The sequence below is a fragment of the Thalassophryne amazonica genome, chromosome 9 (assembly GCF_902500255.1).
Source record: "Thalassophryne amazonica chromosome 9, fThaAma1.1, whole genome shotgun sequence".
NCBI classification, from domain to species: Eukaryota; Metazoa; Chordata; class Actinopteri; order Batrachoidiformes; family Batrachoididae; genus Thalassophryne; species Thalassophryne amazonica.
Genome location: NC_047111.1, coordinates 107,071,436 through 107,083,562, shown reverse-complemented (window position 1 = coordinate 107,083,562; position 12,127 = coordinate 107,071,436). Strand labels below are relative to the sequence as shown.

The following is a 12,127-nucleotide window of genomic DNA, read 5'->3' as shown; positions in this document are numbered from 1 at the left end:
GCCCAGTGAGATACTACCTTTAGGGCCCATTCACACTATGATGTGAAGTGGCTCACTTCATTTACAATCTGCAGATTAACCCTGCGTTTGCCAACGGAGAGTGAAAAAAAATGATGAATGTCGACCAGCGTCGAGCTTCACCACACTCTGCTGGAGCTAAGTTAACGTCAGTCAGCCAATGTTGATGTTTGTCATGGTCAGCGGAGGCCAGCAGAGGTGCACGGAGCAGTAACAGCCTACTAGCGGAGGTGACATAGTTGTAGCGGAGTGGACAGACAAAGAGTTGAACATAGTTTTTATTTGTATGAACGCTGGGCTGACATTTCAGACCTGTTACTGTATAGTTGGGAACAACATTCGGGCATTTTCACTCTCTGTAGTCTCTGGTCTGACGAGACAAAGACTGAACTCTTTGGTGTCATGTTTGGAGGAAACCAGGCACCATCCTTACATTGAAGCATGGTGGTGGCAGCATCATGCTGTGGGAATGTTTTTCAGTGGTAGGAACTGGGAGACTAGTCAGGATTGAGGGAAAGATGAATGCAGCAATGTACAGAGACATCCTGGATGAAAACCTGCTCCAGAGCACTCTTGACCTCAGACTGACCCTAAGCACACAGCCAAGACATCAAAGGAGTGGCTTCAAGACAACTCTGTGAATGTCCTTGAGTGGCCCAGCCAGAGCCCAGACCAGAATCCCGCTGAACATCTCTGGAGAAATCTGAAAACGGCTGTGCATCGATGCTCCCCATCCAACCTGATGGAGTTTGAGAGGTGCTGCAAAGAGGAATGGGCAAAACTGCCCAAAATATGTTCGCCAAGCTTGTAGCATCATATTCCAGAAGACTTGAGGCTGTAATTGCTGCAAAAGGTTCATCAACAAAGTATTGCGCAAAGGGTGTGAATACTTATGTACATGTGACTTCTTAGTTGTTGTTTTTGTTTTGAAAATTGTAAAAAAAAAAAAAAAAAAAAAAAAAAAAAAAAAAAAAAAGCTTTTTTCATGTTGTCATTATGGGGTGCTGTGAGTAAAATTTTGAAGGAAAAAAGTAATTTACTCCATTTTGAAATAAGGCTGTAACATAACAAAATGTGGAAAAAAATGAAGCACCGTGAATACTTTCCAGGTGCACTGTATATCATATCATTCAATCTTGTGTGTTACCTCTTCTTTGTTCTGGTCGAGTTCATTGCCCGTCTGCACAGAGGCCGCCACGCTGGAAGAGTTTCCAGGACATGAAGTGCCCTCTGACAGCTTTCTGTCCACGATCACATCAATGTCTTTTGGCTCAAGGTCACCTTCCATTTCCACCACAATGCCATGCCTCTTGTCTGCACGATAGCGCTTGTGCGTGTATTTGTAGAAGAGTAGGCGACGGTCAGCAATCCAAGCCAAGATCACACACACTGGAAAATAAAGCAGCGTCACCACTGCTTCCCACACCTAGCGGGACAGATATGACAAGCTTTAAATGATTACTTTGAACCACGCTGTGCAAATCCATTCAGACTGTATACACAAACCTCTACAGTCCCAGGTGAGATGACAGCCAGTATGATGTAGAGCCAAATGTAGGCAAAAACACTCCAGAATGCCGTGATGAAAAAAACACGCAGGTGTTTGATTTTGCGGGTCTCTCCATCAGGGATCACCCACACGCACAGGCCAATGATGACAAACATATTGAAGGCGGCGCTGCCCACTATGGTACTTGGGCCAAGCTCACCTGCATCAAAGTTGTGTCCACACACCTGTCAAAGTAAGATATTAAAGACTAAAAAGTGCATTTCAACAATCAAACTTTTTCCTTTTCCTACTAAGACAAATTGTATTGACGAGCCACTTAACCACAGTAAGACGACAATCAGCATTGGTTTGGTCAATGTTCAACCTGCTCCAATGAAGTGAGGGCTCTTAAGCTTGTTAGCCTTCCAAAGCAACTAGTAGACAGTGTATAGGGGAGCAACCACTGATTCCTCTGTTATTATTCAGTAGTCCAGCCAAGATGCAAAATACAAATGGTGGTGTATATAGGTATGGTGTTTCTGGAAAGTATTCACAGCGCAGCAATTTTTCCACATTTTATGTTACAGCCTTATTCCAAAATGTATTAAGTTAATTTTTTCCTCAAAGTTCTACATATAATTCCCTATAATGACGATATGAAAAAAGTTTTTTTTTTAGATTTTTTTTGCGAACCAGGATTGTCTCGAGGCACAAATCTGGAGAAGGGTTCAGAAACATTCCTGCTGCTTTGAAGGTCCCAATGAGCACAGTGGCCTCCATCATCCAGCATGCAGGAACAGGGAGACTAGTCAGGATTGAGGGAAAGATAAATGCAGAAATGTACAAAGACATCCTGGATTAAAACCTGCTCCAGGCGCTCTAGACCTCAGACTGGGGCGACGATTCATCTTTCAGAAGGACAATGACCCTAAGCACACAGCCAAGATATCAAAGGAATGGCTTCAGGACAACTCTGTGAATGTCCTTGAGTGGCCCAGCCATAACCCAGACCTGAATCCGACTGAACATCTCTGGAGAGATCTGAAAATGTCTATGCACCAACGCTCCCCATCCAACCTGATGGAGCTTGAGAGGTGCTGCAAAGAGGAATGGACAAAACTGCCCAATGATAGGTGCAACAAGCTTGTGGCATCATATTAAAGAAGACCTGAGGCTGTAATTGCTGCCAAAGATACATCAAGAAAGTATTTAACACATGTACATAAGTACATGTGATTTCTTAGTTTTGTTTTGTTTTTAATAAATTTGCAAAAACTAAAAAAAAATTTTTTTTTTCATATAGTCATTATGGAGTGTTGTGAGTAGAATTTTGAGGGGGAAATGTATTTACTCCATTTTGTCACAAAATGTGGAAAAAGTGAAACACTGTCACTACTTTCTGGATGCACTGTATGTCCCTTTTGGGCTACGATATAAAGATGGCGGTGTAACATGACGGCCTCCATGTGGTAAATATGAAGGGTTTATTCCAAGCTCAGTAAAACACATTGATTCATTGTTTCCAGTAATTTGGTTATGAGTGCTAAATTCCATTTCTGCTAATAAACACCCTTAAATCAAACATAGTGTAGCTTTAAACGAAAACAAAACACTTTGTGTACCTCAATGACAGAAAGCAGAATCTCAGGTGCTGAGGAGCCCAGAGCCATGAGTGTAAGGTTGGACACGGTCTCATTCCAGATTCTCACTGTCATTACAATCGTTTCCCCATTGGCTTTGGTGATAGTTACCTCTTTTTCCTAGAAAAAACAAGTTAGCAAAATGTTTGGCCTGGTTAGTACTTGGAAAGGAGACCTCCTTGGAACACCAGGGGCTGTGTGTGTTTCTCCAGGTAAAACTGGAGTTGTGTCAGGAAGGGCATCCGGTGTGAAGCTTGTGCCAAATACCAATGCGAATCCGGTTGTATCTGCTGTGGTGAACCTGAACAAAACAGGAGCAGCTGGTAGCACAACAACAAAAGTGTTTTGATGTGTGAAAGTGTGGTAAGTTTATACGTAAAGATGACGGACTACGTTTTTGAGGTTATCTAGAGGTGAGGTTTCAGATTGCAACCAGCAGAACTGAGCATGCGCACGCGTCACAGATGAGCATTGAAGAGACGCTAATCCAGATGGTTAAGTCAGTTACTGTTGGCTAAAGATCACCAACAGCAAACGACATTAGTCACTAGGGGTGCTAGAAAAAAAATCGATTCACGTCCGAATCGTGATTCTTATTTATTAAGATTCTGAATCGATCCAAAATGTCCAAGAATCAATTTTTTAAAAGCATTTTTAAAAACATTTTCTTGCTTACGTGCTGCGTGTACTGTTTGTCAGGCAACGGTCTCCGTACTGCAGCATCCCCGTGAGGAGAGGGTCCGGCGTGCTTCAAACATTTGTGAGCTGCAGCTTAGCATGGCGGAAGAAGAGCTAATTCAGCCAGCACCGTCTTTGCTGAAGGCAAATGTTTGGGTGCATTTTGGATTTTATTATTTGCTGCGTAAGAAGGAGCTTGACATGACTTATGCAGTGTGCAAAATCTGCAAAATGAAAGTCAAGTACTTCGGAAACACTTCAAATCCACAAGCCCACATGCTACGCTATCACCCGGAGCTAAAAGAGGGGAGCAGCGTTATCTGCCGACTACTGACCAGCGCTCACTCCATCACTTCGCTAAACTGCCAGCCAACTCCGAACGAGCAAAGCAGATAAGAAAATTTACCTCTTTAGAATCACTTGATTAACCCTGTAAAGCTGCATTTTCTTAAACATAAACATTTTTTAAGTAATATAACTATTTGTCAGAGCTCTTTGAATTGAAAATCAATTCTGAATCGAATCGTCACCCCAAGAATCGGAATCGAATTGAATCGTGAATTGTTGTAAGATTCACATCCCTATTAGTCACTAGTTATAGCTAACAATGAATAATTTAGTGGAAAAGGAGGATGACTCAGTGTCACCTGAGAGGTGATGACTTCTATGGATGCCATGAAGCGGTCGGCGATGATTGCCACACCCAGGAACATGTATATTAAACACAGGAAGTAGACCACAGCCCGGCCCGCCTGTTCTCCCACTGGAGGGTCAGGTGGTAACCAAACTGGCAGAAGGATTCCTGGTTTGCACACCACCTTGCTTGTACAGGTCTTCTTGCCAGACCCTGTTGTGTTACCCGCTGGCTGAAGCTGCTGGGAGCCCGAACCTCGCTCCACACTCTGGGGTCTGAAGGAGGTGCAGGATTGGGAGAGAAAGAGGAGAAGGAAGAGGAGTGGGAATAGGTGAAAGGGGAAGGGCCCCATTATATCCCTAAAGTCAGGAGGGACCTGGGTGTCGCTGTGGGAGCCACTGGGTCAGATAAGCTTCCTGCAGAAACAGAAGGATGCACAGCATTAATGTTCAATAAAGTGCAACAACTTCACACTCAGAAACTGTCCAAATCAAAGATCATAGTTCCCACTTGTTATTTTGTTCTAAATAATAAAAAAAAAAAATTCAGTGTATAATGTGAGGAAACAATCAGCCAATTCTATGGTAACGGATTTACAATGACGGAAAAAATCTGGCTATATTTTAGCTCACCATTAAAAATGTGCTGTGACTGTAATCCCATTGCGGTAGAATTACTCGAACACAAGGATACACTTGATAAAAAAAAAACAAACAAAAAAAAACAGCATGCAAAATTGCCCTGTTGCCCAACTCCTCCCAGATCCTTTGTCCCATTTTCTCCAAACTTGGTATGTGATGTGAATGAAGGCAAACTCCAAAATTCTCCTTAAACAGTTTGTTTTTATAAAGGCCAAGATCATTGGGGTCAAAGGCCTAAATTTTGCTTTTCACTCCAATGCCCACCAAACTCGGCACAGTGGACCATGGAGGTCAATTTTACCAATGGATAACCATTAGGGTCAAAGGTCAAAATTTTACTTTTTCACTATAATCTACACCAAACATTTCACACGTGTGGAGGTGGATTCCAGAATTGCTCAGGAAGGTCAAATTTGCCTTAGGTCAATCACTAGGACCAAGGTCATGTCTGTCTGTCTGTTGACCTGCTCCTTCCAGGTCTTTTTGCTGATTTCTACCAAACTTATGTCAATGAAGGCTGGCCCAAAAATAGCCCTCAAATAATTCATTTTGCCAAAGGTCTAGGAATTAAATTTTCAACCTAATTTAGACCAAATGTGGCACATCAGTGGATTCCAGAATGGCCCTGGCAAGGTCATCCAGAGGTCAATCATTTGAGTGAAAATCAAACTCATTGGGGCCAAATGTCAGATTGCTGTACCCTTTACTATTTTCATGCACAGAGGTACTATCACCTAGTCTTAAAAACAACAACAATTAAACTGCATGTCTAAAAATAGTTTGATGTGATCAAAGAGGTTTGTGATATAAAATATAAACAATGACATTAACAGAGCAACATATTACAATTAAATTGATGTATAATGATTTTTATGTAGTATCTTCATAGCATTATTAATGAATGGCTTTTATACACTTTCATCATTAACAGCATGTCCAAAAGCCATTTAGCTCTTCCAGAAAATGTTGTAGTGAAAAACCAGCACTTTCCAGGAAGCAAGATGAGATCAATAACAGTTTTAAAAGCAAACTATTTATATATTTGCAGTTGGCTATTTGAACATAAGTACACCTGTTTTATTGAGCTGAACAGACAGATTTGCCCTGCAGTACAGTGTCTGACATTGAAGGTGAGTAGACTGGATCATTCTGAGGCAGCATAGCAGCCACTTATTAGTGCCCTTGCTTTCAAGACAGATGGATCTTGGTTCAACACCACTCATGCCCATTCTCTATCAAATAGGGAGGTGTGTCAAGAAGGGCATTTGGCGTAAAACCTGTGCCATATGACTATTATAATATGCCAGCTTGATCCATAATGAATCTGTTGTGGTGGACCTGAGCAAAGAGAAGCTGAAAGACCTTACATTAGATTTGATGATTCAGGTGTATACCCTCTGGAGTCCAGGATATATGGCTATTTTTGACTACTTTTGGTTTTACCTTCATAATTTACCTTAAAAACTGTTCACTTTGCCTTGTTTTGTGTCTTTTTTCAGCACAACCTCACCTGTGTGACTTTACAGTCTGTCTTTCATTCAGACATACTGTATTAACACAATGAACCTAAATTGACACAAAAACATAAAATCCGAATAGAAAAGAGGTTTTTTTTGTTTGTTTTTTTACTGTGAAAGCCACAAACATGTTTAACAAACCATTTTTATAAATTAGAATGCAAATATAAATTGTAAATTTCAAAAACATATGTTCAAATGTAGCAAACAACAAAGTTATATACAACTATTTAAGTTAAAATGCAGGAAATGCTTCAGGCATTTTTTGTACAACTATTAACAATGCAATAAGATGCCACACAAATTATTTGTGCCACTCAGAAAACAATTCCTGACCAAAACAAGACCTCTCTGACTTGTTTTGTACGTCACAGGCCTGACACTTTGCTCCTGTTGTCATTCCTCCTGTTGTCCACCTGGAGGCAGTGTTGGCACCTGCCTTTACTGGCTTTTTTTTTTCTTCCTCAATGTGGATTGACATCGGGTCAATCCACGTGAGATCGGTCGGTTTGATTGGTTCACATCATGTGTTTTTCCACCAGTGATAAAGGGGAAAATGCCCCCCACGGCCAAAGGTGACAAAAGAGGAAGACATTCATGCATGCACTAAATGCACCGCCTCCACAAACAAATACGTGGGTCAGTAATCATTTTTATTTGGTTTAGGACATGCATTTTCCACCAAATGGTAAAGGGAAAGTCATGTTTTTTCACTTGTAGTTGCTCCGGGAAGACAGGAGGAAAGAGGGAGAGAAGTCTTGTTAGTGCATGCGTTGGATGAAGCCATTGCAGGAAGTGCCGCTCCACACATTACCATGATAATAATGAAAAAAGCCTGGGAAAAATTATTAATCATTATTCAAGTTTTACTGGGTCTATCAACAAAATTTAAAGACTGGAATATAGATTGAAGTCTGCACATTCAAATGGAAACTCAAAGTGTGGGGAATTTGATGTTACAACCGCTTAATTTGGTCAAGTGACTTTGCCACATCTCTGTGTGAAACGACTCCAGAGCATTAAAAGACAAGCCTTGTTTTTTAACCATTTATTTATATTTTTCCATTAAGACACAAAACATTAGAAACATCATCTTCAAGAGTACAAGCACAACTAAAGAGAAATCAAACGTGCTACAACTCGGAACATTCATGAACATCCAATCCAACATACCAACCACAGGCCCCATGAAACAATAATTAAAACACACAGGCACACACACAGGCACACACCCATGACAATAAACTCAATCAGGTCTAAAAGGTTTCAGTGATCCAAGATAAGAGATACAAGGGTGCCATAGGTATAGAAACCCATCAGCCTTCTCCAAGTCTAAACTTGAGTTTTGTCAAGTTTTTAAAAAACATGAGATCTTTCAACCATAAAGAAATGGATGGGGGACGTGGAGCTTTCCAGGATAATAATATTCTGGGTCGTGCTAGCAATGAGGTAAAGGCAATTACATCTGCCTGTGAGTTAGTAAAGGACACAGTGGGGACTCCAGGAACTCCAAAAATAGTGATCAGTGGACAAGGCTCCAGCCTGACCAAGAATGTGAGCGATAACATCAAAATATGAAATCTAATATGGTTGAAGTTTGGGTCAAAGAAAAAAAAAACATATGACTTAAATCAGAGGAAGAGGAGTTACCTCTATCACACAGATCAGAAACATTGGGATAAAGTTTGGATAATTTGGACTTTGATAAATGTAGGCTATGTACTACTTTAAAGTGAACTAGGGAAAATCTTGCACAAGATGATGACATACGAATTCTGTCTACAGCCTTATCCAAGAGAGCTTCACCCAACTCTTGTTCCCGGTTACAGATAATTTTATTGACTGGATGATTGTCCAGTGAAGAGCAAGACTATGTATCTGCAATATAAGAGCTTTCTTATAGGGCACAAGTTCAAAGAGGTCCTCCCAAGGATGTTTAGGGGGCTGAGTGGGGAACTCCAGAAAAATAGTAGATGGACAATGTCTAATTTGAAAAAAATGAAATAAATGAGATGAGGGCATGCCATATAAGTAAGACATATCAGTAAAATTAAGGAAGGTATTATCCTTAATATGATCATGGAATTATTTAATGCCCTTCTTATCCCATAGATGAAATGTAGCATCTAAGAAGGAAGGAGAGAAGAGGTGATTCTTACATAAAGGGCCAAGAGCAGAAGCAGAAACACATTTGAAGTGATTTCAAAATTGATCTCATATTTTAAGAGAGGCAAGTACAACAGGATTATGTTTTTGAATGTTAGCTGCCCACTAATAAAACGTCTAATTGGGCAAAGACTAGGGATGGGTATTGATAAGATTATATCGATATTGATGCCATTATCGATTTATCGAGCCGATTCTTTAGCAATTCCCTTATCAATACCTCCTGTGAATTTTCTGCGTACTAAAAGTAGGCTTTACAAGTTTTCTATGTCAAGGACATTTTATTGAGTCTTAAAGTAAATAAATGTGAAACTGGTCACTGGATCCTTGATTTCTGGACATAAATAAAATCTGTACATGATCACTGGATCCTTGATGTACATGATGGATTCTAGATCTCTGGAGAGAAATAGAAATAAACAAAATCTGTAGTTTTTGTCAAAAGCATTTCTCTTCAGATATTAATGGCACAAATGTAACTCCATAGACTCTGAGCTGAGCTCTTGCAACTGGCTGGACTGAGGACGTCTTATTTTGGGAGAGAGAGAGAGAGAAAAAAACAATTTAGGTCAGTTGTAGTTTGTTGTCTGTACAACGTTTGGAAAGAGGTGTCATTTGATTTAAAACAGCGATTTGCGGCGATTATTAATTATGACTGAACTCTATCCAGCTTTAGCATTTGGACCTGTGCTCGTCTCGTTTTTTGCCGGCAACAAGACAAGAGTTCCAGTTAGTGACTTTAATCAGCACAAACGCAGTGGCGGTGCCAAGGGGGGGCTTGGGGGTCTTAAGCTCCCCCAATAATGAGCCAAGCCCCCCCTCACCTCCCCCAATAATTCTGCCAATAATATGAATAGCGACTGACATATTTGTGGATCTCAACTGCAGTTTTGCTCTGAGAATGTCTCAATATTGCGTAACTGAGCAAAGTGATGAATGTGTGTGTTCGGTGATCCACCAATGCTGAATCACCCTTCACAAACAGAATTTTTCAGTTTTGCAAATAAACATTTATTTGTAAAAACCCACACACAAGTTACAAATCAGAAATTTGTGTTTGTGGATCACAAAGCACGTGTACAAATCAAAGGATATTTATAAATCACCCTCTGTGCATTTGCAAGTATTAATGGGACAAATTTAACTTCATACTCCAAAAATTTAGGTTTCCTAAATATTTATTACGGCCACTCTTAAAATTTCACTTATCTTTATTATTTTATTACTGGTAAATGTTAGAATTGATTTAGATGAGATATACTTATTATCTCATAGGAATATGTCACAATTATCTGGGAACTACTTTTTGCACAGGAATTCATCAAGCATGTCGGCTGCAGCCGCGCACTAACACAGAATATACAGAAGCTGCATATTGTTGTTCGGCCAAAACGAGTGTCCACTTCCTGAGCTCGTGGTGAACTCAGGAAGTGATGTTCAGGAGCACAGGTGACTAAAACATATACCTTGGTATTTATAAAGCAATTTACTAAATATTGTTCATTTCAATGACATTTTGTGGAGCCCTCCAACTTTTAGCCTAGCTCCCCCTCAGCCCCCCAACAAAAATTTCCTGGCGCCACCACTGCACAAACAGGACTCAACTGACCAAAAGGACTGGATATTGGAGACTGGCATTGTGTGTTCGCCGCTCCTCTGGTTTTTCTCCAGTTTTCTCATTTGTAACTTGGTTTTTAGTGGCTTGAGTGTAATTTTTTTTATCTTTGGGTATGTTCTTGGTCCTTCAGTGTACATTTTTAACCATTTTTGATTTATGACGGCGCACTTAACTCCCTCGGCTAGTGCGATGCTAAGCTACTCTGCAGCTGAGCTACGGAGCATGAACAACAACAATGTCCCTCGGGACATTCTCGCTATCAGAGAGCTTGTTTTTTTCTGTCAAAGTTTTTTTTTTATTAATTGTATTCAGTGTATTTATAGCCTAGTAAGTAAAACATTTTCTGTATTTTACATTAGGGAGCATAAATGTATGTATATGTATATTTTGCCTGTCGAAATAAGCTAACTCCAGGTTAAAAATAATTATCATTTTATAGTGAGTAGATTTTATACATTACTACGTTCGGATGAGGAATGTATACATTTACTTGCCCATCAAAATAAGTGAACTTCGTCAAGTAATTTTTTCAGTGCACACATATGCAGTTACGCGAGGAACCTCATCTCGACGACGCACCTCATTTCAACGGCGCACCTCATCTCGACAGAACACCGGTTATCTGGTCAGCTGAGCGCATCAGCGCTCGGCGCCCACGTCATCAGAGCGCTGCAGCTTTTGGGACTTGTAGTCCTGATGTGACGACAGCAGTTTCTGACACTCTCCGGGCGCTGGATGGAAAACGTGGAGTGGATTTTAAGCTACTCAGGCCTATTCAAAGATGTCAGTGTGTCAAACCGCCAGAAGTCTTCAGTTTGGGTCTCATTAACATCAGATCACTGTCCTCAAAATCCCTGTTGATCAACGATCTAATTATGGATCATCACTTGGACATGATTGGGTTATGTGAAACCTGGCTCAAACCCACAGCTGTTCTTCCTCTGAATGAGGCCGCCCACCAGGGTACACATTAAGTCACGTCTCGTGGTGTGAAGCAAGGTGGGCGTGTTGCTTTTATTTATAAATCCAGGTTTACCTTATTGACTGCTGGGGGTCATAAATATAATTCATTTGAGCATCTGACTCTCCGCTCTGCCCATGATGCTACATATTGTCAGGGTCAGAAGTATGGAAATCAGTCATGCTATTTTGTCACTGTTTATAGGCCTCCTGGCCGATATTCTGAATTCTTAGATGAATTTGGTGCATTCATCTTTAGCCTGTCAGCTAGTGTGGACAACATTTTGATTATTGGTGACTTTAACATTCATATAAATAAGCCCTCTGATCTCCTTTGCAAGTCATTTATGGAACTTGTGGATGCGTTGGGATTCCAGCAATGCACTCAGGATTCAACGCACATTAGTGGAAATACCCTTGATTTGGTTCTCACACGTGGCCTTGCTGTCACCAACATTGACATTTTTTCTTGCCTCATTGGTCTCTGACCACTCATTTATTAGGTGTGCATTTATGTTGCCGCGTTTAGTGGAACGAAAGCCTTGTCTATCTCTGCGGCGAAGCATTAATCCCTCAACTATGACTGGACTCGAAGCCAGACTGCCTGAAATTTTGGCTTCAGGTTTGGAGAGTGTTCAGTCAGTGGATAGTCTTGCAGATGGTTTGAATTCAGCGCTCAAGGCTACACTGGATAAGGTTGCGTCTCCTCTTTTAAGGCCATGCCTTCCCAAGGCGCAGTTGCCTTGTTTCAATGGTTACTTGCGTG

General features: G+C 40.8%; 1 protein-coding gene across 2 annotated transcripts in view; it reads right to left on the bottom strand.

The window, feature by feature from the left end:
- The window catches only part of slc8a2a (solute carrier family 8 member 2a), a 120,686-nt gene that overhangs the window by 33,198 nt on the left and 75,361 nt on the right, over positions 1-12,127 (bottom strand). For both annotated transcript variants that reach the window (XM_034178928.1, XM_034178929.1), the window contains exons 2-5: positions 4,473-4,875; positions 3,130-3,267; positions 1,525-1,752; positions 1,166-1,444 (exon numbers count right to left, since the gene is read on the bottom strand). In XM_034178928.1, the coding sequence (XP_034034819.1) occupies positions 1,166-1,444; positions 1,525-1,752; positions 3,130-3,267; positions 4,473-4,811 (984 nt within the window). In that variant the 5' untranslated portion in view covers positions 4,812-4,875. The remainder of the gene's footprint in view (positions 1-1,165; positions 1,445-1,524; positions 1,753-3,129; positions 3,268-4,472; positions 4,876-12,127) is intronic.